This window comes from Diceros bicornis, chromosome 36, assembly GCF_020826845.1.
Source record: "Diceros bicornis minor isolate mBicDic1 chromosome 36, mDicBic1.mat.cur, whole genome shotgun sequence".
Lineage (NCBI taxonomy): Eukaryota > Metazoa > Chordata > Mammalia > Perissodactyla > Rhinocerotidae > Diceros > Diceros bicornis.
In genome coordinates, this window is record NC_080775.1 from 12,852,439 (window position 1) to 12,880,393 (window position 27,955).

General features: G+C 38.0%; 1 protein-coding gene across 2 annotated transcripts in view; it reads left to right on the forward strand.

Moving 5' to 3' along the window:
- Positions 1-26,875, forward strand: part of CDC123 (cell division cycle 123) — a 53,998-nt gene extending 27,123 nt beyond the window's left edge. For both annotated transcript variants that reach the window (XM_058532423.1, XM_058532422.1), the window contains 7 exons: positions 6,514-6,562; positions 10,427-10,502; positions 11,929-12,051; positions 12,955-12,983; positions 20,118-20,246; positions 23,826-23,963; positions 24,579-26,875. In XM_058532423.1, the coding sequence (XP_058388406.1) occupies positions 6,514-6,562; positions 10,427-10,502; positions 11,929-12,051; positions 12,955-12,983; positions 20,118-20,246; positions 23,826-23,963; positions 24,579-24,605 (571 nt within the window). In that variant the 3' untranslated portion in view covers positions 24,606-26,875. The remainder of the gene's footprint in view (positions 1-6,513; positions 6,563-10,426; positions 10,503-11,928; positions 12,052-12,954; positions 12,984-20,117; positions 20,247-23,825; positions 23,964-24,578) is intronic.
- Positions 26,876-27,955: the final 1,080 nt, after the last annotated feature.

The following is a 27,955-nucleotide window of genomic DNA, read 5'->3' on the forward strand; positions in this document are numbered from 1 at the left end:
CAAGAAATGTAAAGAGGATTGGAAACCAGAGGTTAGGTAGCTAAGCCTTTAGGGGTGGTTATCAGAGCTGATAAGAAACATGGGTTTTAATACCTTTAGAGGGATAGGAGCCCAAGCCTTAAGCCAAAATAAAGTGACGATTTAGAAAAGAGACCCTTTTGCACCTTCAGTAGAGGATGAACAAGAGAAAAATTAATCCATTGGTACAGAAAAAAGGAAGCAGGGCTGAAAGTGCTTGGGCTTTGGGTTTTTGATTTGTTTTTTTAGTTGAGGTCACATTGGTTTATAACATTGTATAAATTTCAGGTGTGCATCATTTTATTTCGACTTCTGTATAGACTGTATTGTGTTCACCACCGAAAGTCTAGTTGCCATCTGTCACCCTACACCTGTGCCCCTTCACTCCTTTTGCCCTCCCCTACCCAGTTTCCCTCTGGTAACCACCAGTCTCTTCTCCTTATCCATGTGTTTGTTTGTTTATCTTCCACGTATGAGTGAGATCATACGGTAATTGTCTTTCTTCATCTGATGTATTTTGCGTAGCATAACACCTTCAAGGTCTATCCATGCTGTCACAAAGGGCAAGATTTCATCTTTTTTATGGCTAAGTAATATTCTGTTGTATATATGTACCACATTTTCTTTATCCATTCATCCATTGATGGGCACTTAGGTTGCTTCCAAGTCTTAGCTATTGTGAATAATGCTGTGATGAACATAGGGGTTCATAAATCTTGTTGAATTACTGATTTCATGTTCTTTGAATAAATAGCCAGTAGTGGGATAGCTAGATTGTATGGTATTTCTGTTCTTCATTTTTTGAGGAATCGCCATACTGTTTTCCATAGTGCTGCACCAGTTTGCATTCCCACTAGCAGTGTGTGAGGGTTCCCTTTTTCCCACATCCTCTGCAACACTTATTATTTCTTGTCTTGTTAATTATAGCCATTCTGACAGGTGTGAGGTGATATCTCATTGTGGTTTTGATTTGCATTTCCCTAGTAATTAGTGATGTTGAACATTTTTTTGTGTGCCTGTTGGCCATCTGTATATCTTCTTTGGAAAAACTTCTGTTAGATCCTCTGCCCATTTTTTGATTCGGTTGTTTGCTTTTTTGTTGTTGGGGCTTTGGGTTTTTTCTTTTAGAAAGATGAAACCTCAGGCCTGTATTTCACAGTGAACTTGGAGTGCAAAATTTAAACCACTTGCTTGGTTTGAGAACTCCCAAACCAAGAAATTAACATACGAATCAGTCCAGGCCCGGGTCTACCCTTGAGGCACCTGGAAAATACAAGTACAAAGTGCTCTTCCGCAACCCAGGCCTCATGGGACCCACGTGGGAAAATCAGCCCCACTACATAGACGTTCACAATACAAATAACAAAACACGAGGAAACAGTACGTCATGCTGGAACAAAAAGCATACAAGAGGAACTGTACAAATTTGAAATAACGAGTCTAAAAGACAATATAAAGGAAATGTTTTAATTGATTAAACTCATAAAAAAGAGTTGAAACGCTTAGAACAACTTACTAGGAAAAAAGAAGCGAACAAAAGTTCTAGAAATGAAAAATGAGGTTATTAAAATGAACTCAGTTACCTATGCAAATAAGACGTAGTTGAAGAAGATAATTAGTTGAATATAATGCAGCATAGAAAGATAATGAAATGCAATTATAGAGTTGAGAGACATACTGGGTAAAATGAGAATGTTTAGCATATGTATAATAGGAGTTCTAGAAGGAAAGAATAGGGAAAATGAGGAGGGGAGAGGCGTATTTAACGAGAAAGTAGTTGAGAATATTCAAGAATGAATAAAAAACACAAATATTCATATTCAAGAAACGCAAGTGTCTTAGTAGGAAACTATCATAGTGTAACCACAGGACACTAGAGACAAGAGGAGTTCTTAAAAACAATCAGAGAGAAAAGGCAAATTATGTGGAAGGGAAACAGCAGTAAGACTGTCAGCAGATCTCTCAACAGAAATACTGTTTCATCTAGTTCTGCCTCTGCTGGAAAGTGCCTGAGTCGTTGGAGGGTGGAGATGGCCAATGTATTGTTTCTCGTTTATAAAAGATGCTTATAAATCTGAGACCTGGACTAATTTTTGTCTATGACTTTAGGAATTCTCTAACTATTGCCCAAATTCCAAGGTGATCTCAAACGATTTCATATTATTTCATAATTCAAACAAATTTTCCAAGTGTTCTTTAAACTTGTTTGTTGAGTTAAAACAGGGGAGGTGTTAGGTATTATCACATATTCTTTTGCTTTTGCATTATAGTTTTATATTATATGCTGAGTTGGGATTTGAAAATTTATACTAACTCTTACCATGACTTTTTTACTTATGTGTTCATAGAAACAAAAGCTAAAGTAGATTTAACAATTCAGTATTTTTTCTCCGTAAATTACTTTCCTTCATCAGTGACGTGCTGTTAACCTCTCTGAGGTTCTGCTTTTGGCAGTTATGGAAGTATTATTTTTGGAAATGAGAGAATCAGTTTTTTTCCTCCATTTCAGATGCAAGTTTTTGGACCATCTGTGTTCTTGGTTCAGTCAGTGAAGGAAATAATACAAATCTTTAAATTCGATATGACTGAAGATATCTCATTGTTTTCTATTAGGATATTCATACTTTCTGCTAGTATTGTTTCTACTAGTATTCTCAATGTAGTAAGTAGCCTTGGTTTAAGGATTTCTTTTTTCTTTATTTTTCCTTTCTTTTTTTGCCTAACCTGGCATGTTAGGATGATTAATTTATATAGGGATTGTAAAAATTCAAATGTTGTTAGTACTCTAATTATCTTACTCATTTTTGCTTTTTAAACCTACCTCCTCCAGAATGTAAATAGGATCTAAATATTCACACACATTGTTCTTTGCAATATCTAGCTGAGCTCCTGAAAATGTCATCGTTGACCTTTACTTCCGCCCTAACTGGATGGCTCAGCACTTTCCTCTCCTCTCAGGAATGATGTTTGGCCATCTGGTTAATCATCTTAATAAGAAAAAGCCTTGGACCATAATCTCACATACCACACATGTTCTCACTTCCACCTTCTGCAAGTAGTCAAGTTTAAAATAACAGTAAATGTTAAACCAATCAACACTTGAAAAATGTTAGAGGATAGTAGAATGCAAATATGTATTAAAATGTATACCTATTTTAAAGTAGCGATATGAGGATTAACCAAGGGTTGAAATCAATATTTGTAGGAATATAGAAGCATTAAAAAAATTAGATAATGAAGACCTGTGTTTTGGAATTGTTGCTTTTGGTTTTCCTGTAGTATTTTTAAAATAGGTAGATACAAAACCTTAATCTACCTTGTTCTTTATAGAATAATATGTTAATACAAACTGTCCTCTATTATCAGATTTACAAAAAATGTGGCACTCACATGGTTAAAATCACATTTCAAAAATTAAAATGGTATTAGTTCTGTTACTACAGTAACCATTAAGATAATGCCATGTTATTTTATTTGAATTCCTTTGTCATTTCTCTCCTTCCATCTCCCTTGTATCTTTTAGATACACTTAAATTAGGAAAAGCTAGCCAGTTAGTTCCGTTTTATCATGGTAATGAACTATTGGTTAATTGGAAGCTAAAATATTAACTTTTTTATTGAGGTATAATTGACATAACATTATATTAGTTTCAGGTGTACAACATAGTGATTTGATATTTGTTTATATTCCAAAATGTAAAATATTAACTTTTAAAGTAATCTTGAATTGGCTTCTTATTATGAAAGCAATACATGTATTGCTTCAAAATTAAAAGTCAAAAGTAATGTGTATTTGATATAATAAATGCAATGTTAGAAATACTACAGATAAGCAGCAGAAGAAATTAACAGTCACTGCTGGAAAAGAACCACTGTTAACATTTTGATACTTATTATTGTGTTACATTTTCCTGTGCATGTTTTAAAAAATGAGATTGTACTGTATAGTGTTGTGACCTTTTTTATTATTTAAAAGTATACTGTATTAACATTTTTCTCTTGTGAAAAATTCTTTTACCACACAATTTTTTATGCATCATAATACTGGATGGATTTTTAACACATTTTTCATCTTTTCATTTAGAATTTAAAAAGGAGTTGAGGACAAATGTTCTAAGGATAAAATGAATTTTTATAATAGAATTCATAAAATAATTAGCACTTTTTACTAATCAAAATGTTTAGTCTGTTAAACTAGGAAAAAAGGCAAGGGGATCTTTTGAAATGAAGAAAAATTTATTATGTAGAACTATTAAAAGAAATGATCAAGGACATACATATTTCTTCAGATCCATCCGGGATTTGTGGGTTTTTCTTTTTTGTTTTGAGTGAAATCTGAGCTTTAACAACAGCTGTAGAACCTCCATCCTTGAGGGAAGTGGTGTAGCGCCCTCCCCACCACCTGCTTGACTTCTGCCCTTTCAATGCCTTGGTATCCTCCTGTGATAACTGTGGATGTTAATCATAGATAGCACTTTCTCATAGGATTATTGCATGGATTAAGTGAGATAGCAAACGTAAAATGCTTCATATGGTGCCTGTCCCCTAGTACAGAGAAAACCCGCTGCTCTTTAACAAAGCACCCTGTGTGTGCCTTTCTTCGCAATTCAGATTATATCAGTACCCAGTGGTTAGTGGGAATAGAAGTTCTTATTTTCTGAGGATTTCAGCCAGCCAAATAAATGAGAATTATTATTGTTTGTAGTATAAATCATAAATGATTGCAGAGAATTCCAACCTAATCAAATATTCAGGGAAATTTAAAAGCTTTTCAAACTCAGTTTTACTTGTAAATTGCTTAAGACATCTTTAAAAGTATATTTTGTTTGGTTTGTGCGTTTTTTAATAAAAATGTCTCTCGGCTGCAAGTTTCGTTCAGTCTTTAAGTATTGGTATTCCCCAGGATTCTGTCATCTGCCTGAGGTAATCACTTCTGTTTACTCCCTTGACTTCAGCTCTTATACCCACATGGCGATTACTTCCAGATAATTATCTTTAGCTCATCCCTCTCTTTTGAGTTTCACTGATTCTAGTTGCTTACCAGACATCCACATGTGGTTCTCCCAGGATGTCTCCAACTCTGCACACGCAAACACAGTATCTCCCATCTTTTCCTCACCCCACATCATCAGCTTTTCCTTCTGTCTTAGTGAATTGCGTTCCTGTCTCCATCCAGCTAGTCATCAAAGCCGGATGCCTGGCCTCTTTCTCTTGCACCCCTCACTTTCAGTGTCACCAAGTAATACTGACTTTGCCTCCTGAATATCTTTATGTAGTGCTTCTCCTCTCCTTCTCCACTCCCACTGCATTAGTTAGACCCACATCCCTCCCCAGGACTATTGCAACAAGCCTTCGTACTGGTCTCTCTGCCTCCCAACTTGCCACCCATTCCCCCAGGCTGTGCAGTCCCATTGCCATAGCGGTATTCCTAAAGCCTAAATGTGATGGTCTCCCTCTCATGCTTAGAAATTTTGTTAGCTCCTCGTTGTCTAGATAATAAAGTACAACCTCCCTAGGTAGGCAAACAAGACCCCTCATGATGTGGATACTCTTCCTTGTCCAGGATTTCTCTGTGACCTCATCTGCTGGCAGTCCTGCCCTGGCATTCTGCTCTCCGGCAGTTCTCTGCACACGGCCTGACAGTTCTCACTTCCCTCCCTGCCTTGGCACGCTCTTCCCTTTGCCTTAATGCGGACCCTCCTCTTCCTGTTGAGTGAAGCCCTCTGGGCCACCTTCCTCCCCTCCCACACAACAGAGAGCTACCACTTCTTCCTTTGTACTAGCAGAATATTTTTATGTTTGTTTTCAGTGTTTCGAAATTCTTCGTCTGCTTGCTAGGCTTTCCCCACCAGCCCCACCCCATCAAGGCCAAGGGACTCGAGTCATTTTAGCATCCCTGGGCATAGCCGGTCCTTGGCATAGGGAAGCTTTTAGTAAAGGACATGAAAAATTGTCCATGAACCTGAGGATTTTTAGAGGGGGAAGCAATATACTTAATGGAGGAATGCATAATTCTATCATATTTTTTTAAATGGCATGTGGCAGAAGGGTTAGATTGACTTTGTGTGGCTGTAGATGGCAGAGTTCAGTCAGCAGAGAAGCAGACTTCTGGTTCAGCATAATGAAGAGCGCACGGAGAATTGTGAAACAGCAGTGCCGTCCTGCCTTCAGTTGGAGTCTGGAGTCAGTTTGCGTTACAGTCTCGGCTTGGTCACTAGATTTGGTCTTCTCTGGGTCTTAGTTTCTTTGTTTTTTGACAGAAAAATGAAGATTATAGTAGCTCATATGGTTATTTTGAGGGCTAAAGAAATAACATTTCAGGGTGCCTAGGCTAATGTCTGACATTGAATAGTGCTTAATAAATGTTCATTGAATTTTTATGAGGCTCATCTTTCTGGGTACTTTTAGCAAAACCTTACCCTCACGTTAAGTATAAGCAATGTGTGTGCATAAATTGACACTGTATAAAAACCAATTGCTTTTTTTCCTTCAAAGATTTATTCATTGTACTGATGATTCCCCAGATCCTTGTATGGAATATGAGGTAAGAAACTTTTTTTTTAATCTTGATGAAGTTGATAATCTTAGTTAAGATGTATTGAGAATTGCTCTTTATTCTTAAGTAAAATGAATGAAAATTTTTGGATTAATTTCTCTAGGAACCTAGAGCCATTAAATTTTTAGATTTATGAAATATATCAGTCATATAAAAATATATATTCTATATGTGCATATATATACACACACAGTATATACACACTACGGAGTATAAATATTTTATAATAAAACAAACACTTTTATACTCACTATCCAGCTTAACCTGATTAGCCTTTTTAACTTAGTATACAAGGAAAATAGTCATCACCATTTTACCATTTAGGCCTAGTGGACCTTTTTATTTTTTTATATTGGTCACTCATTTTACAAGTTAAATACAGAAGTGAGAATAAAAGGGAAGTGAAAAACTTTGTTAGAAGTAGTAATAAGAATTTAAACATAGCAAACCCACATTTTTATTCCGTATTTTCCTAGTTTGAAGGTATTCACATACCACATGCACACACCTACCCCTGAGATGGGCAGTGTTCTTGGATATAACTAACTGTCCATCAGTTGTTATGAATGATTCTGGAACATACTTTTCTTTTAAAAGCTGATTCCAGTTTCAACTACCTCCCTGATAGGTTCTTGCGTATCAGTACTCTGGGTTTTTCTTGCGCTTGCATTGTCAAAAAGTAGTGCTTTTGAAAACTTCGACAGCTCATAATTTGTTGAGGAGAGGATGGCCATCCTTGCTCCATAATTGCAAAACATTTGCATTCTTGGATTTATAATACCAATTAGAAGTAGTCGAATGGTTTTTTAAAATTTCTTCATTGTCTGTTTGCTTCCAGTCACCTTTGTATATACACATGCTTTCAAAGTATGGCCACTGACTCACTGTATCAAGTAGTTTTTAGTGTGTTGCCTGTGTGTATTGGCATATCTTCTGTGAACATGCCATGTGTCTGGGGCAGTTAATTTGCTGTTCACCAGGCCACCAAACAATTACTAGGTCTTTTAGTGCTTGTAATTGAGGTCTTTACCTGCCATTTGTGAGGGTTTTTTTTACTTAATAGCATAGTATCAGCATTTTCCCAGGTCATTAAACATCTTTTATAACATTATTTGTATGTATACAGTATAATCCCATCTCTTGTTTCACTGAACAGATGTCTCCTAAGCGTCTTCTGTATCTTGTTACTTTGTGCTGGAAACACAAAAATGAAAAATGTTTTTTCTCTAGCTTTGCACTGAAGCGTAATCTTGGTTGAGATGTCATCATCGATCCCTAAGATTTGTTTCGCCATCAGTTTGCTCTTTTACTGCTTTCTGGGGAATATGCATCATCAAGTTAGTGCATAGGGTTTAAAACCCAATTTTAAGAGCCCAGGAAAGTGATATTCTTTGAGTGATTAAACTGAAAAAAGTTGCAGGCAGTGTATTCAAAAAGATATATACGTGCACCATATGCTCATATATTCATAGAATACTTCCGGAAAGCTATACAAGAAATTGACAGCACAGGTTGCCTCTGAGTAGGAGGACAGAGGGGCTGGATGGGAGGAGAGTCACCTTTTACCCTTTTGTATTTTTTAAATCAACCACAATGTGTGTATGTATTGTCCAAAACGTTATTTCAACACAGATTGTGCAAATTTTCCAGAAAATTAATGTTAGTATGCAACAATTGCTTATTTCTTTGTTGCTTAAATAAAAACCGCTGTAGCCATAAAAAAAATATATTCGCCAGTACAGGCTTTTAATGGATAAGAACAGTGTAATTTTTAGTTTGGGGTTCTTCATTTAATAATTAGGTTCTTTTTAAAACTGTGACACATACCAAAGCTTACCGAAGAGCTCACAATAATGAAAATTGAAATCAGTGCATTTTAAATTTCTGAGGTATATTTTAATAGTACAGTTTTTTTTTTTTTTTAAAGAAAAGCAACTTCCTATCAAAAATTTAAAAATACAAGAAACTATAAGGAAGCTACCACCCAGATACAGCCTCAGTATTCACATTTTGGCCTTTACTTCCCCTTTTTTTGTGTGTGTGTGGAAGATCAGCCCTGAGCTAACATCCGCCAATCCTCCTGTTTTTTTTGCTGAGGAAGACTGGCCCTGGGCCAACATCCGTGCCCATCCTCCTCCACTCTACATGAGACGCCGCCATAGCATGGCTCGACAAGCGGCGTGTCGGTATGTGCCCAGGATCCGAACTGGCGAACCCTAGGCCGCCACAGCGGAGCGCACGCACCTAGCCGCTTGCGCCACTGGGCCTGCCCCTGCTTCCCCTTTCTTGAGATATGTGTGTATCTGTGTGTGTGCGCATGTGTATATACACACTCTTCATAAAATACTTTGTATACAATTCTTTTTCACTTCCAGCGTAGTGTGAGCATTTCTTCAGTTCATTAAATATTTTTTATATCGTGATGTTTAGTGGCTGCTTGTCTTATACATTTGCTGTTTCACTTGACAAACATTTCTTAAGCACCTGCTAGGTATTACATACTTGTGCGGGAGACACAAAGATGAATAAGACCCAGGTCCTCACCTTTAGGGAAGTTGCTGTTGAGTAGGGAAGAGACTTGTACCAAATTATCGTAGTACAACATGGGATGTATGTGCTTACTCGCAAATGTTATACACAAGAAACTGGGCAGCACTGCATATGGGAAGGGAGGATGCTGAGCCCACTGGGGGATTCTGGGAATGGGTCTCGAAGGGAAAGAGCTGTATGCTGGGATAAGGGAGGCGGGAGGCACTAGCCTTTATTACAATGAATACTTCGAAAGAACAGGACTAGTTTTCTCCAAAGAACAGTTTAAAAACTGACTCAGAACCATACATTTCAACTGTACTATTTATAAAATCGCAGCAATTCAATAGTATATGCATAGTATACTAACTAATTACAGTAAAAAGACCCATTTATGACTTGAGCCTCTGATAGAATTGGTTTACTTTAAAATAACGGGAAAGGCATGGAAGGGTTATAGTGATTCTTGGTGGTAAACCATAACAATAATTTTATCAGAGTAAGTGTTACAGAGGTGGTCTAGTGGTTAAGATTCGGTGCTCTTCACTGCCACAGCCAGAGTTCATTTCCTAGTCAGGGAACCACCCCACCCATCTGTCAGTTGTCATACTGTGGCAGCTGCATGTTGCTGTGATGCTGAAAGCTCTGCCACCAGTATTTCAAATACCAGCAGGGTCACCCATGGTGGACAGGTTTCAGTGGAGCTTCCAGACTAAGACAAACTAGAAAGAAGGACCTGGCCACCCACTTCTGAAAGAGTTGGCCGTGAAAACCCTATAATAGCAGTGGAGCATTGTCTGATGTGGCACCAGAAGGTAAGAGGATGGTGCAAAAAGTCCAGGCACGGTTCAGCTCTGCTGTGCACATTTCCGCTAGGAGTTGGAATCAACTTGACGGCACTAACAACAGAAGTATTACAGAATGGTGCTTAAGGTAGATAATTTAAAATTATTTTATTGTTTGATATTCTTAAAGGAGAGAAGAATGTATGAATTACAGGGCAACTTATGGCACAACAGTGATAAGATTTGACTTCATCATCCTTGGGGTTCTGTTTTATGTCATAACTCTCAAAACGATAAATAAATGACAAAGATGCATTTCGTCATAAAGAGTTTTAACACAATTTCCCCTGCTTATTAGACTAATAGATTGCAACTCTGTTCCCTACATCTCATGTGAATTGTGTTTTATGATGCCTCTTTTTTTTTAACCATTTGATAATGGCAGTTGTTAAGACATAGTCTTGGCATAAAATTGTCTATTAGACCAGTAAGCGTTCCGTGTTATGTAGTTGTATTACATTTTTTCCTTTGTCTACAGCTTGTTCTTCGAAAATGGTGTGAATTAATTCCTGGGGCTGAGTTCCGATGTTTTGTCAAGGAAAACAAGCTTATTGGTGAGTTTTTTTTACCCTTGAAAGTAATCGTAAAAAGAAGACAATCTTTTGAGGGAAGTAAATTTCTAGTAATTAGGACAGGGGTAACAATCAGTTTTTGTCTCAGATGCTACCTCTAACCAGTTGATACTGACTCTCTGGAATGCTATAGTATTGACAAGGCTCCTGAGGCCATAGTCAGTCTCCACAGAAAATCGTCTTGTCAATTAATCATGTCTGTTTGGATTCCAGAGATGAAAGGATGGTCTTTACCATTCCCAATTTAGGATATATATAATACTACCTGCTTTCTCTTTGGGACTTTCCTAAGTATTACCAGCAATACTTTCCTTATTTCAAGTGGTATAAAAACACAAGTTTTTGAACCTTTATTTCTATTATTAGAGCACTGTTTATTATTCTAGCAAGAGAAAAGATGTGAACAAATAAGTGTATTACTTTAAAAGCCACCCATTTTCTTTCTACTCGGGTTATTATTTTGTTTGCTGTGAATTTTTCAAGTCAAATATTGAAGATAATTTGTTCGTTTTCTATCCATGTTTTCCATGAAGTAAAATTTATCTTGAACCAAGAAAAGTGTGATTTGAACAGAATTAAATCAATGTTCTTTATTTATTGAATGTGATGTTGACATTTATTAACTCACCTAAAAGAAACTTGAAGTGTTTGAATTTATCATATTATTAGATATTCCTGAAAAAAACTGGAGTAAAAGTGCAGCTAAAGAAGGGAGCCATATTGAAGTGTGATTAAGGATTTGGATGGAAGCCCTTCTTTTAGAGCAGAGGCCTTTTTCCTAGGACTAGAGCAAATTGAGGGAGTTCTTACAATAGTCTTTTTAATGTATTTGGAATAATATCAGCAAGGCACTCTGAAGAAAGGAATGTTTACTTTTCCATGGCTTGAAACATCAGGCTTGTGAAGGCAGGGTAGCATGTATGAACAAGAAAAATAGACTGCTTCTATGAAATATAATATCAATGTGGAGGACATATGGTAAGGAATATTTAAAATTTTCCCAAAGAAAGTGGAAAAGAATACCAGCTTGTAGAGAATTCATTGGAAAAAATCAAAGAAGAAGCAATTGACCTATGTTGCAGGTTTACGATTGCTGCTTTCATTTTTTACCTAATAAGCATTTTTACAACTTTGAATTCTTTTCATTGTACTAAATAAAAATAACTACTATTTCCAAAGTAAGAACACATGGCAATATGGAACTTTAGGACTCACCTATCCACATGAACCTTTATAACTGTTATGTTTTTTATCTATATAAAATGCTGAGTGATGTATAATGCAGTATTCATCTGATTGGGCTTCTGATCTACTTTAATGGTTATCTCAAAAAGAGGTTTAAATCACATTTTGCTGTGTTTGAAAAGAATATCGTGTGATAACGGAATATAAAATATTTTCTTGTCAGGTATTTCTCAAAGGGACTACACACAGTACTATGATCATATTTCTAAACAAAAGGAAGAAATTTGCAGATGCATACAAGACTTTTTCAGGAAACACATACAGTATAAATTCTTAGATGAAGACTGTGAGTATTTTTTATTGACCCAGTGAAATGAAATGAAATACGTAATGTTACTGAACCTTATTTCACCATGGTGCCTATTTTAAAACTGGATTCAAAACAATGTATTTTAAGCATTTCTGTATATTAACAATTTGATATCGCTGATGGTTTGCATGTTAATTTTACCTTATTTAATCAGAGTCCCTTTTGAATACTGAGACAGTTCTCTCTCCTGTCATTTTAGATAGATATTTCAAAGAGTCTGTCTACAGAGAACACAGGGCTTCTGTTATTAGGTCTAAATTAGCTAGCTAACTGATCTGCCTTTCTAGATGTTTTATTTGAATGATCAGATAGCACCATTACAAAGTAAACATTTGTGAGTTGTTTTTAAGAACTGAAAGTAATTTATGTAGGAGAGAGAGTTTTCATGCATCTTAAAATTATAGCTGCTATGATTTACATTTTCTCTACTCGCCAAGCCTGGGTTCTATGGCAGATTTGATTTAAAAAAAAAGATTAATCATGACATAAGCATAGCTAGATTTTATGCTTTCTTACTACAAGTTTTACTCATTTCATCCCCATCAAATAAGTGAGTGATTGCTGCTTGTGTCACTAGTCTGTATAACCTATTTATAATGGGGAACTGGTTGAGATGATTGTGGCGTTTGGTTTGAATTTTTAAATATAAGGGATTATGGTTGAGGGTAGAGAACAAGTAAGCAAAATTATCTAAATAAAACATTGCAGGATGACTTTTTATGTTTGAAGTTTTGAGATTTAAAAGCATGAAATCCTCAAGGTCAATTATATTCTGTTGTCTGAGTACCTAATAATAAAATGCATTTTAAATTTCAAAAGGGGGCTTAGATTATGAAAATGGTAATTCAGTATTAACTTTGAGTTTTTTCTCCTTTACAGTTGTGTTCGATATATACAGAGACAGTAGGGTAAGTCAAAACTATATTTGATATGCTTTAAAATCGGAGCTGGTCTTATAAACAAGATGCCAGTAGGGATAAAATTCCTTCATTCATGAATTATGTGTGTAAAGGGCCCACTACTTAAAAAATATTTTCTAAAACCATCTAAGATGTTTGAAATTCACATGATCAAGAACTTCCCCTTAAAATATACTTATCAAGAGAAGACATGATATCTTCAATAATTATGTGTCACAAGTTTAGGGCTTATTAATTTAACAGATGGCTAAATGGCCACCTTAAGTCTTATTTTCCACTTTTGTCAGGGGGCTGGGCCTGCTTAACATAGTTTCATTTGCACACTTATTTTTTTATTTTTTATTTTTTGTGAGGCAGATTGGCCCTGAGCTAACATCTCCAATCCTCCTCTTTTTGCTGAGGAAGATTGACCCTGGGCTAACATCCATGCCCGTCTTCCTCTACTTTATATGGGACGCCACCACAGCATGGCTTGACAAGCAGTGTGTTGGTGCGTGCCCGGGATCCGAACTGGCGAACCCCGGGCCGCTGCAGCAGAGCGCGTGCACTTAACCGCTTGCGCCAGCGGGCCAGCCCCCTCATTTGCATGCTTAAATGTGGCCTGGAATTTGTCATTTGTTATTTAAATAATTATTTTTTATCTTTAGACTGAAGATGAGGATTACTGTAGTTTGCATTTATTCTTCAGATCTTACAAGTGATGAAAACTTCTGTAATGAAAAAGAAAACAAAAACCTGACTTAATAAATCCTAAAGCAGATTTCACTATCAAGACATGCTGTCTTTCCAAAGAAATTTGGGTCACTAAATGTCATTGACTTAACTGTTAAGACAGCAGGTGTGTTTTCCAAAAATGTGACCCATATGTTTCCCAAATGTCACCCACATATTTCTCATTCCTTCTTTATGCTCGTATCAGCCTCACAGTGGTGCTTGTGATACCTTTGGATCATTTTTTGGACAAAAGGATATGGCCCCCTATGGTCATGTCCCAAAATAACTGTTAACTGTTTACTTAACTCTGTTAAGCCAAAAGACATCACTTACTCTATTTTCACATCTCTGTCTGCAAGAGTGATGGTATCTATTGAGAATTAGAGTTATAAATTGAGATTTGGTAAAGAAGAGGGATATTACTTGGTAAAGTTTCAACTTAGCGGAGACAGACCTTAGAAAAAGGACGGGAAGCCAGTGTAATGGAATGGATAGAAACTCGAGCTAATGGACAGGAGCCCAGGGCCCTAGTCCCGGCTCTGCTTCTAACGTCCAGTCATTCACACAGCCAACATTTATCGAGAGCCTGTAATGTGTTAGAGGCCGTGCTTCTAACAAGAAGCTTCCAACAAGATGATCCCCTTACCTTCGAGGAGCTTATCTTCAAGACTTAAACATTTCAGGGAATTGGCCTGGTAGCAAGCAGGATCAAATCAATTAGTGAGTGAGTAAACCTAGCCCATTGCCCTGAATGTGCAGCTCAGAGGAGCTTTATTCTCATTTAATTCAGTATCTCTCTTAATCCATATAACCCTGTGAGGTATGTATTATTGTTCCTATTTTACAGATATTAAAACTGAAGCAGTTACACTTTAATGCAATTATATTTCATGGCATTTGAAAATTTGAAATTTGCCTAGGTCTCTCAATATTTCCCTGGCAAATACCCAGGTCTGCTATGATTCAGTAGGGCTGGCAGGTCGCTGTAAATGTGTAACTCGATGAAAGAGTTACATAAATGTCTTAAGTAAAGTTGGACATGTCCCTAAGGAATAACTGCTGTGACTGTACAGAGCTGAAAGTAGTTGCATGCTTCTAAAGTGAGAAACATGCTAGTATAAACGTCCTGACAGTTTTTGAGAAGAGATTTAAACCACGATGTAAAACTCATTTGCGTTTATTCAGTGGCACTTGTATCACCGTTGGTTAGGCACTTTCTTGACTATATGATTTTGTGACTACTCTTGTAGAAACTGACTCTTCTTTCATTGTGGTCTCTTATATGAAATACAACTGAAGGGTGCTAGAGCTTGGCAACACTTTGATGTGTCTGTTTTCTTACTGCACTGGGCAAGTTGACTCAGTGTCGGTAGATTCTAACCGTCATATGTCAGAGCGATGGCCCACCCATTCAGTAGGTCTGGGACGAGGACTTGGGATATGTATTTTAAGAAGCTCCTTAAGTGTTGATAGTGCACAACTAGAATTTAGAATAACTACCTTAAATATTTGAAAAATTATTCCAGTCCCCTTATGTATACTTTTGGTTATGGTTATTGTTTTGTTATAAATTTCACTGCTTTATGGACTGTGTCTGATCTTGAGTCTTTGATATTGTTGAGATTGGTTTTACAACTTGGTCACTTTTTTATAACTGTGTGTTATATATATGTGATTGAAAAAGAGTACAGTTTCTAATGTGTGAAGTAGTATGTAGATGTTTGTTAGATTCAGCTTGTTAATAATGTTCTTAAAATCGTCTGCATCTTCTGAATGAAATGATATCTGAGGATTGCTTCAAAATAATACAGATTTGGGGGGAGTGGATGGGATATAGATGAAACAAGATTGGCCATGGGCATCAACAAGGTAACTGTTGAAACCAAGTGGTAGGTACGTGGGATTCTTTATGCTATTTTGTCTACTTTTGTATATGTTTAAACTTTTCCATATAAACATTTAAAAAAAAAACTTTAAAAACCATGAAAAAATCCATATCTTTCCTAAATTTTTGCCTACTTGATCTGTCAGTTACTGAACAGAGTATATTAAAATCTCCTGCTTTCTAATTCTGTCAGTTGTTGTGTTACGGACTTTGAGATTACGTTCTTAGACAAATGCTAGTTCATAATGGGTTTATTTTCCCAGTGAATGGTCATCATTAGGCAGTGACCCTTTATCCCTAATAATGCTCTTTGCTTTTTGCGTTAAAGTATATTTTGTGTGATATTAATAATATTATTATAGTTTTCTTTTGGTGTTAGTTTTATCTTTTCAGTCCTTTTATTTTTTGCTGTTATGTTTTAGGTGTATGCATATATCTTGTGACTAGCATATTGCTGCCTTTTGTTTTTTTAATCACTGACAATTTCTGGTTTTAACTGGTGAGTGTAGTTTGCATTTATTATATTTGCTATTTGACTGTTTTCTACCATCTTGAGTTTTCGATTTGCTTTGCTTTTCTGTGCTTTTTTTCTCCTTTTACTGGTTTTTCTTGATTCTTTCTACCCCCCTGCAAATGATTTTGAAGTTTTGTTGTTTATTTCTGTTATTTTGGTAGTTACATAAATCTTCATATGGATATTTAATAAGCTCTAAAGTTAATTTCACTTCCTGTCACCCTCATGAAGCAAGGACACTAATTCCCAGCACCCACTTTTGTCTTACAGGTGATTTCTGATTTTGACTTCCACTTTGTATTTATACCCAAATTAGTTGTTATTGTTGCTATTCAGTTTCTTGGATCACCATTGCTTCTTACCTGTCACTGCTTTTTGAATCTGGTTTCTCTCTAGTAGCATATCCTTTAGGAGTAAACCCCCTCAGCCGGTGGCTGGAAGAGTTTCTTTTTAGCCTTCGTGCATGATGATGGGCTCAGCTGGGTATAGAATTTTCACTTGACCGGTTCTGTTGCCTCAGCACTTTGACGACACTGTTCCATTGTTGTTTGGCTTCTTTTCTTTTCTTTTGTCTTTTTGTCATGCTTTCTACATCTACGAATTCATTTCGTTTGTCAATTGTGGGGAAGCCTCAGCTGTCTTTTCAGATGTTACCTCTTCCATTTCTGTCTTCTGTCCTTTGGAACTCTATGTAGAGGTATGTTAGAGCTTCTCAGTTTATCCTCACGTCTCTTGACGTCTCATTTTCCACCTCTTTCTCTCTCTCTGCTGTGTTGTGTAATATTCTCAGATATGTCTTCCACTTTACTAGGTCTCTTTCAGTTATGTCTAATATGATACACTTAACCTATTCACTAAGTTTTAAATTGCATCAGCTATGTTTTTTCATTTTTGTAGGTTCCACTTGGTTACTTAATTTGGCCTATTCTCTTTTTCATGGTATCTTCCTTTTGTATTTTCAATCATTTAAAGCTACTGAATTTTTTTGGTCAGATTTTTTAACATACAATTTACGTGGAGTAAAATGCCTCCTTTTTAGTGTGTGGTTCTGTTTTTTGACACACACATCAGGGTGTGTGACCAACCAGCACGGGGAAGACGTAGAGCTGCTCCGTCACTCCCCCAGATTTCCTCGTGACCCGCCCTGCATCCTGACCCCCGGCAAACACTGCTCTGTAAAACCTACTGAGTTTACAATTTTCAATTGATAATACCTTCACATTGTTCAGACAGTAAATATATGTGGAAATTCTTGCTCTCACCCACGTTCCTCTGCACTCCTTACAGGCACACTTTTAGTAGTTTCTTCTATATCTTCCAGTATTTCTTGATGGAGGAACAAGCAATATACTTATTTTTTCCCATCTTTCTTACATAAGAGTCAGCATATGATATATACTCTGCACCTTGCTTTTTACGCATTTTTTAAAAAACAACGTGTCTTGGGGAGCGGTTCCAGTTTCTTACGAGAGTATTGTATTTCATTTTGTGGATGTACTGTGTAGTTTAGCCATTTCCCTATCGATGAACACACAGCTTGTTTCTCAGTCTTTTGCAGACTGTGCTGTGGTGAACAATCCTGTATGCACGGTGTGTGTGTGTGTGTTGTGTGTGTGTGTTTGTTTGTGTCCTGGTCTGGACTGAGCTCTTTGAGGGAGTGGATTCTGTGTTAGTGATCTTTATGCCCCAACGTCCGGCACAGTGTTTGGTGCATAGAGGTTTGTTGGTGCGGTTGGGGCTCGGGGGTGGTCAGTTGGTAGATATATCAGGAAGGTCAGTGTGACTGCTCTTATCTGACGGATTGCCTAAAAACAGAGTTTCTCAGGACGTCTGTGCCTGAGATGTCACATGAAAAACATGTTACAGCTATAAAATCCCCATCTTGATAGTTTTATGCCTGATCACAGCTGGCTTTATTTTTCTTTAAACTAGAGGATGGCTTCTGAACTGCAGAACAAACTGCCACAGTGGTGATCTATTTTTGTTTTTTGGTTTGTTTTGTTTGTTTTTTACAGTATGGTATAGTTTTAGAGTGTATAGTTTAATATTCCTATACTGACAGGTGCCATAGTTTTGTTTTTTTTTTTAATAATGAGATGGTTTACTGATTATAAAAACTTAAATAGAAAGGGTTTGGAGGTTAGAGAATACCCATTTTATTAAAATAACATACAGTATGTCAAAGACGTCTTAGTAATCGCCCCAAAAGCAAAGCTGACATCATACCAAGAGGTGGATTAGTGGCTGACATTATTTCACATAGTCAAAGAATGTACAAGTGGGTGCCAACTTGATGTGAGGAAACAGCTCAAGTGGCACAGAGGATTTGCAGGATTTCTCCTGGGGACTGTATAAAATAAGAAACTTACCCGAATGGTGTGTGGTGCAAACTTCCTGTAATGGTTCTTAGTCACCTACTAGAGCTTTCCGATGTTTGAAGCAAGTCCTGATAAGACATCTTATCTTTCTTAAAATGTTCCTTTAACCCAGATGAGAAACAGTGCTAGATATTAGTAATTCTGGCTCAGCAATCTAGTTCCTTAGGCATGTGTAATTTTACACACGCACATCTGATCAAAACATGATTACCGTGCATTTATAGAAAAAACTATCAACAACAAAACGGTACAATTATATGAATGTTTCCATGAGAAAAATCAAGAGGAGCAAAGGTAAAATTTCAAGGAGACACATATCTACTAAGTGTCTCGTGTGTCTCTGTGATCAACGTGTTGGCTTTAATTTCTTGCGGGATTTCACAGACTCCCCAGCCCTGTAGTATGCTCTGCCGCTTTATACGAAGATGCACCTGACTGACTAAACTCAGTCTGACCAGGTCAGAAGTATTCTTTCCCAGGCTGGAACCTATCACACCTCTAAGAATAGGAGGAGATAGAAATCTCTTGTAAAGGTTAATATTTTTTTTGTCAATCTCCCCTTCATGTGCTATTAAACTCTAACATATAGACAAAACAAATATTACATTAAAATTAAAGAAAACTGAGCATTTCCATACGTGTTTTCGTAATTAAAAAAAAAAAAATCCACCCTTTTCAGCAGCCGCCCCTCAGAGTTTAGGAATGGTGCTGAGAACTGCTGGCTCTTCCCTGCCTCTGCCCAGCTTGCTTGTGAAAGACAATTGAAGACACCCTCAAAAGCATTCCGATATGATACCTAGGGGGAACCTTTTTGTGAGATTTTCCTTTTTTCTTGCTTGGATTTTTTTTTTTTTTAACTTACTTTTTTTTGCTGGGGAAGATTGGCCCTGACCTAACATCTGCTGCCAATCTTCCTCTATTTTGTATGTGGGTCGCTGTCACAGCACGGCTGATGACAAGTGGTGTAGGTCTGCACCTGGGAACCGAACCGGGGCCACCAAAGTGGAGCGTGCCAAACTTAACCGCTAGGCCACGGGGCTGGCCGCCTGCTTGGATGTTTGACTTAAGCTTCTCGTGTGATTTGAGGCAGGAGTTGGAATATATGTCTTCATCAGGCTTTTCTTCCCAAGGTCCCTTCTCTGCATTCACTGGCCACCTTACCTTTGGACCTGTGGCTGCTTGAGTTAGACAGGCGGCCCTTCCTCAGATGGGACCTGGAGGAACTAGCTTTTGAAATAAGTTATAAGGTTTTTTTTTTTGTTTGTGGGGGTTGGGGGAAGATTAGCCCTGAGCTGACATCTGTTGCCAGTCCTCCTCTTTTTGCTGAGGAAGATTGGCCCTGGGCTAGCATCCATGCCCATCCTCCTCTACTTTATATGGGACACCCCCACAGCATGGCTTAACATGTGGTGCGTCGGTCCACGCCCAGGATCCAAACCTGCAAACCCCAGGCCGCCGAAGCGGAGCACACGAACTTAACCACTGCACCACTGGCTGGCCCCAGTTATAAGGTTTTTAAGATGATCTTTTAGGTTAAATAATATGAAGAAGGTCTTTCTGAAAAGACAGATTACAGACATGAAGTGTTTGTTTTTATTCTATACTTATTAATTGTTTTCTCTGTACCACAGGGGAAGGTGTGGCTAATTGATTTTAATCCCTTTGGTGAAGTAACAGACTCACTATTGTTTACTTGGGAAGAACTGATTTCTGAAAGAAACCTAAAAGGTGATTTTCGCGAAGGAGATGCTCTGGAGCAGGTAAGATGTTATACAAATACATGAAGGCAACCTTTTAATCCTTTTAATTTTTAAATAACTGTTGCTTGTTCTTTAGGCCCTTGGATAGGCAATGACCTGTGACCTTGGGAAGTACAGAGTACGATACAGGTTTACTCATAGCTCCTTGCCCGGGAAGGTGATCAAAAAAGGTTGTGCATGCTGATTCATTCATTTCCCTTTATATAAGGAAATAATGACCATCTGATATATATTTTTCCTAGTTATTTTTCTTTTTATTGGCTCCTTCTGTCTTGCCCACCTTGACCCCAGGTCAGTTCATCAGTCTGTTTATTCTGATCCTGGCTCCAGGCTGCTGATGCTGATAGAGGAATATGCCCAGGTGCACAGACTGGGGTCTCTTCGCAATCGTGACCCCAGATTTCAAGTGGGCCGTTCCTGCGGGGTTTTGTTTCCCTCATCAGCTTTCTCTTCCCTGTCCACGGTGGCTATTGCACACCCTCACGCCCCTTACACCTTCCATCCCATCACTCCTCCTTCCTCCCAGCACGTAATTTCACTTCCTTCTCACAGGAAAAGAGAATCTATTGGTGAGAATTCACTCCGTTTGTCATCAAACCTACAAGCGTAGCTGAAGCCCTCCTCCTGAGCCTCGTCTCCGCCTGCCTAGCACGCCCATCCCTCCTCTCTCTCCATACCTTATACTGTCATTTCTCTTCTTCCTATTTTTCCAGTCTCTTCCTTTCTACCAACTCCTATCTATCAGTATTTAACCATTTTCAGATATCTCCCATCTAAAAAAAAACAAAACCAAGCCAGCCCTGATGGCCTGGTGGTTAAAGTGTGCCACTCACCGCTTTGGTGGCCCAGGTTTGTTTCCTGGTTGCAGAACCACACCACCCATCTGTCAGTTTCCATTCTGTAGCAGCGGCTCACATAGAAGAACTGGAAGGACTTACAACTAGGATATACAACCATGTATTGAGGAGCTTTGGGGAGAAGGGTTAAAAAAAAGGGGAAGATTCGCAACAGATGTTGCCATGTAGCTCAGGGTAAATCCTTCCCTGCCAAAAAAGAAAAACCTTCTTCAACCCCATGTCTTCACCCAGCTGCTCTCTCCTTCCTCCTTGTCTTCACAGCAGACTTTCTCTAAACAACCACTTTGTATTGCTTTTTTCTGCCTATAAAATACATGCTCATTTTAAAGGAAAATCTAAAATCACCTGTAATCCTACCACCTTGAGAACCACTGCTTATATTTTGGTATAGAACATGCCTATATTCATACACATAAACCTTTTTAAATAAATGAGATTATACTACATATGCAACTATGTATCCCAAGCTTTTCATTTATTATTATCTTATGAGTGTTTTATGTCTTTTAAAAAATAGTCTTATTTGTACATGGTCATTTTAAAAAACAGAGAGAATTAGAGGCAAGACTTGAAATCCTGCCACCTAGAAAGAGCCACCCTTTACCACTTGAGTTAATATTTTTCTGGGCATTGTTTTTTGTGTGTACATACATTTTTACATATGTGGCATCATGCTAGTTTCACTCATGCACCCATGTCACTTGCTTTTTTGTAGCTGCTCAGTGGCTGTATGTCATCATGGCCACTTCTTCATACAGTCGTCTCTCCTTGCTGCCTGCGAGCTCTTGCCCTTCTCACTTGTGACCTCTTCACCCACTGCCAGTCAGCTTCTGTCCCCACCACTCCACAGACACTGCCCTGGGCAAGGGCTCCACTGCTTTGTCGCTAATTCCAGTGAGCAATGCACAACCCGTCTCTTACTTAACTGCTTGGCAACCTTTGAACGTGTTACCCTCTTGTTCTTATAACACTTCTTCCCTTGGTTTCCATGACACATGCTCCCTCCTGGGTTTCTTCCTGCTTTTCTGCCTGCTGCCTTGCGTTCCGTGTGAGCATCTTTTCTTCTGTCCGTCTCTGAGATACTTCTTTTCATCATGACACCATCCTGGGCTGTCTTGGCCCCTGTTTTTCTAGATCTGACTCAGGTCGATATTTTCCCTGTCAAGGCTCTCACCCTACTACCTTGTACTTCCTGTTGACATGCCTGGGCCCTGCCTTGGACTGCAAGTTTCTGAGCACAGGGACAGTGTCTCTCTTGTTCTCCATGGATCTGCGGGGCTTAGCACAGTGCCAGGCGCAGCTCTTGTTTGTTGAGTTCACGAATGCAGGAATTTTATCCCTACTGGCATCTTACAGTCGTGGCCATTAAATCTGAGTGTCAAGGAAGGAGAATGTAAATTATTCAGCACAGGGTTATTTTTAAATAGGAGGGACACAGTTATTGGGATAGAAACGGTTTATACAAGATTGACTCTATGATCCAAATCCTTTCTTTCTTTCTTTCTTCTTAATTTAAACAACTTTATGTTGAAGGGTGTGGGGATGACAAAAGGGAAGCAGCAGCTGGCGCCTGCCTTTTCCCCAGCTTCTCCTCCTGCCTGTCTTCCGCTCCCCAGAGACCTGGCCCGCCTTCCGTTCCTCCAAGCTCCAAAGCCCTACCTTAGGATCTTGACACTGCCTTCAAAGCTGCGTCCTGCTCCTCACCCCTCACAAGGCTGCTTTCATCATCCTGCTCAGCTTTCAGTATGAGAAAGCTGACCACCCCTCTAAAGTAGTCCACATGGCTCTCCTCTGAGTATAGCATCCTGTTGTCTTGTTTTATAACACTTTTTACTATCTGAAATGATGTTAATTTATTTTGTTCGCTTGCTTACTGGCTGTCTGCCAGTCTTGTTTACCAAGGTTTCTCTCATACCTAGAACAAGGCCCACACAAAGTAGGGGTTTTAGGAATACTCCTCAGATGACTGGTCTGTCTGTCATAAGATATGGCCTGCTTTCTAGGCCCCCATGGTCCTGTTCTATTCAAGTTCCCGGCCTGTCTCCCTCTGCTGGACACCATCCATCCCTCACCTAGATATCTGCCACCCAGGAAGTGCAAACCCAAGGCCTCTGTCTCTGAAATCCTTTCGGCACAAGGCAACACGTAAATATTGTATCAAGACTCTAAGAAGTACATTGAAGAATGTGAAGACTCATTAAATATGATACTTGAATTTGCAGTTTTACATAGATGATGAGAGATACACAAATACCAAGTTAAATGATATTGGAGAAGTACGAAAGTGTGAGGAATCCAGAGCATTCGTTTGCCCTCACTATTAACTTTATTCTCGAAGGCAGTGCTTCCCGACTGCGCACCTGTAGAAAATGATAATGTTTTTAATATTCTGGTCTGTACGAGATTGCTCAAGTCCAGAAATAACTAGCCTGCGGCCTCTGGCCCATTCAGGGACTAAAGAGATCCATAGCCTGTTAGCATTTAGGGATCGACCTAGCTCTCCATGAGGACACTGTTTTCAGGTCCTTATATTTATTTTCTAGTGAATATGTGGAAATACTTTAAAATCTTGGTGACTTCCTTTACCTCAAAATCTTATTTTCTTCCTTACCCAGTACAGAAGAGAACATAGAGTTTAAATTGTTGTGCTAGGATCTGTTTCAGTTTGGAGAGTAGACTTAAAAAAAGTTCTCACAGACTTTCCTTTTTTCTCTTTGTAAAGGATTCTCCAGCTTTCCGTTGCACAAACAGTGAAGTTACTGTTCAGCCGAGTCCCTATCTGAGCTATCGACTGCCCAAGGACTTTGTAGATCTCTCCACTGGGGAAGATGCTCACAAACTCATAGATTTTCTTAAACTGGTAAAGTATATGGATTTTAGTGTGCTCGTCAGCTTTGTCTTCAAATTGGCTTTTTAATATTCCATTTTAGTCTTACACTGCCTAGACTTTTACTTGATGATTATGAATTAAAGGAGCAGAATTACTGTGTTAGGTCATTTTATAATGAAGTATGTAATGTGAGTTGAAGGAATAATTTATTTAATAATTTATTAGAATGACAGAAAATGTTTTTGTAATGTGCATGCTTTTTGAATAATTTTTATAATACTTCTAATTTTGAAGAAAGTATGTAGACTGTTACAGGGCTAAGTGAAGATCAAGTCTCTGCCGTGGCTCCTTAAGGGGGGATGTGAATATTTGTGTTTGTGTGTGTGTTGCTGGGTGGGAATGTTTGTACGTATGGAAGAAAGAGAAGAAAATAGTCAAATACCCGAGGAGAATGTGCCCCAGAGCCAAAGTGATAAAGTGGCTTAACGCATTAGTTAAGGCATGTTTTTCCATGATAATTTTCAACCACATCTTTTGCCAAGGCCTCTAGGAAATTACACTTGCTGACAGAAAAAGTCATCTTGGCTGAACAGATATCCCAGTTGGAATGTGCTATTTTAATGTAGTCTTGATTTCCTTTGACAGAAAAGAAATCAGCAAGAGGACGAATGATCAGAGTGCCAGAGTTCAAGACCGAGTTACAGAGGAAACCACCGCTCCTTCGGGAGGCTGCTCATGGTTCACGACTTCCTACTGACCCAGTCGGATGGGGTGGGGCGGGCTATGTGGAAATCAGTAGCTTTTTATATTCATGTATATTAAGCTGGAAAAAAATGGAAGGACTTTGCTACTTGTAAAAATAATGTAATAAATAGATCTTAAACATAGGAAACCATACTGTTCTGATGATAAAATACTTTCTATGAAATACCTTTCTCTTTTGGCGCAGTCTGTCTCGATTTATCTAGGTTTCTTGTGCTGTTTTTATACCTGTCAGGTAGATGGGCAAATTTATTTTTATTATACAGAAATGGATTCTTTCCTAATCATTACTTTTCCTCTGAAAAAATAGAATCTTTTATTACTATAGAAAATATTTTTCCTGCTTTGAGGATTTTCATATAATTTTCCTATCAGTTTAGCTTCAGTTTGGTATAGCTGAAAGAATACAGACTTCTCGATTGGCACAGATATCAGCTCAGGGACAATCTTCCTCAAGCGAAAAGAGGAGGATTTGCAACAGATGTTAGCTCACGGCCAATCTTCCTACCAAAAAAAAAAAGAGAAAAAGAATACAGACTTCTCAAACTATCAACTAATCATGAAAATTTCAGTATATTACAACCACCTTAATATACATTAGTAAAATGATCACAGATTTAATTACAATTTGGCCTTTTAAAAAAATACTGGAGGGCCGGCCCCGTGGCTTAGCGGTTAAGTGCGCGCTCTCCGCTACTGGCGGCCCGGGTTCGGATCCCGGGCGCACACCGACGCACTGCTTCTCCGGCCGTGCTGAGGCCGCGTCCCACATACAGCAACTGGAAGGATGTGCAACTGTGACATACAACTATCTACTGGGGCTTTGGGGGAAAAAAAAAGGAGAAGGATTGGCAATGGATGTTGGCTCAGAGCCGGTCTTCCTCAGCGAAAAGAGGAGGATTACCATGGATGTTAGCTCAGGGCTGATCTTCCTCACAAAAAAAATAATAATAATAAAAAAATACTGGAAGTTTGGGACAGTAGATTCACTTTTTTAGGCCACCATTTTAGTAATTATTCTTCAGTGCCCTAATTGGTGATGATGATGGCTAATTGACTCAGCACTGACTGTATGCCAAGACGGTCTGCCAAGTGCTCTTTGTGTATTATTTTATATCATGGAGCAATCTGAAGGAAATAGACATTACAGTTTCCCAGGGTTTCTATCTAATGTGGTCTCACAGAATATTTTACTAGCTGGAGTTACGTTTCTCATCACAGGAGAGCACATATGAGTCCTGCCCATAGGAAGATATAGAGAGAAGTGGGGCGAAGTTTCCCCTTTCTGTGCAATGAAGGCAGATTCTGTACAATGGTGAAAAATATCATTTCTTTTTTGGTTATCTCAAATTCTTTTTGTGTGGTTTTTCCATTGCAATAACGTGATATTAGTATTTCAAATACAAAACACAAAGATCCAGCTGTGATCCTTGTGCTCAGTGTGTCAAATGCCGTTCCTGACGCCAATTGTTTGAGGTGCAGCTGCTTTAAAAGTATTTTCGTTGTTTTAAACTGCACACGAGCGTCCGTTAACTCATGACAGAGGGATTTATTATCGTGAGCTTAGCTCTGGCAGCTGGCTTCACCAAGATGGTGCTTTACCAGTCACAGAAAAAGAAGTAAATGTATTTGATACCAATTGAAAAAATTTAGGCAAAAAGAATAAAAAGACTCGAGCACAACTTGGCAAATATTTCATGAATAGTACAATTTGTGGTGTAAAACATTAAATTTTTATATTAATTTTCCTGAGGAAATTGTTGAGTTCAACTCTCGCTTTACTTTCAAAAATGTGATTTTTGTATGTTGTTTCCTTAGTATATTTAATTTTAGTTGATTTGATGTTAATATTAAATATAGGATAATATGCAGGAAATAGTCTCCTAAGTTCAGATATCACTTATGCCCGCCTAAAGATTAGTTTTGAATTATCCTTTTATTTTATTGGCACTGTCTGTTCTTTCTTTGGCATTGTGCTGGAATGTAGAAAGTGAATACCTGTGATTTCCTTAGCCGGGTCCTAAAATCCTGCCTTCTGAAGACACAGCATCACAGCTGGTGGTTCTGATGGGTTGGGGTAAACATGTTTACTCTGTCCTGCAGGCAGTGGCATGTAGCGTGGGCCTCCATACAGCGGGCTCTGCCAAAAGTCCTGTTTAAAAAAGTCATCTTGATTTGCATTTTCTGAGTTCATGATTTCTTCCCGTCTACTCAGGCATTTCTTTTTTTGGTAATTGAGGATTTCGTCTGTAGAAAAAACAAACAAACCTTATGCGACTGAGGTTTTTTTTGGCTCAGGTTTGTTTTCTTACCTTATAGAGTGGGAGAATAATAATGATAAGTTCATGATCTGTTCAAATAAGATAACCCATGTAAAAAACTCTTCATTGATATGAGCATTGTCCATAATAAGCCCCCAACAAATGGTAGGTGTTAGTATCATTCTGCTTTGCAGACCTCTGTATACTAAAGACAAATTCTTTTTAACAGAATCAAGAAAATTTTGAGTGGAAAGGGACTTCAGAAATCATTCAGCCCGGTTTCTTTTTTTTCCCTCCCCGCCTCCCTCTTTCTCTAATTTCCTTCCTTCCTTTTTTAACAGAGGAGTAAACTGCTTGCCCAGGGGAGTTAAGACTTGTCCAAAATCTTGATTGTAGCAGAATCAAGACCACAAAGGGACTTCTAGTCTAATGCTTTTCTCTAAGGGTTTTTAGCCTAGTATTTTTTATAGGAAGTTTCAACCAGGACAAACTATTATTTTAGTAATATAATTTTCAAAAAAGAATAGTTTTTTAAATAAAAGTACAAATTCATCTCACACATTTGTATGTAGAGGAATTAAATAAAAGATTAAAAACAGAAATTAAAAGAAGAAATAACAGTCTTTGAAAGATTAATTCAATTTCATGTTTATATTAACCAGGCTGATCTTGAGAGGTGACTTAGCCATTTTTAGACATTTTAAAGACAGGATTCCTGTTTAAAAGTTATTGTCTTAGTCATGTGTTGTCTTGGCTCATAGAAAACAGTTTCAGTTAAGTATGCTAAGAAAATAAATAGTAATAAGCTCACCATTCCTACACAGTGCAGGTGTATTATGTATACGTGTTAAGAAGATGCTTGAGGAATGGGAATATAAGACCTAGGAACAAAAAAAGTAGTTGGAAGAAGTAGCTGAAAGCCCCATATTATTGGGTTGGGCAGAGTCCGGCATTAATTCTCTGTAGAGAGAATGCATTCAAATGTGTCTTTTTTTCACT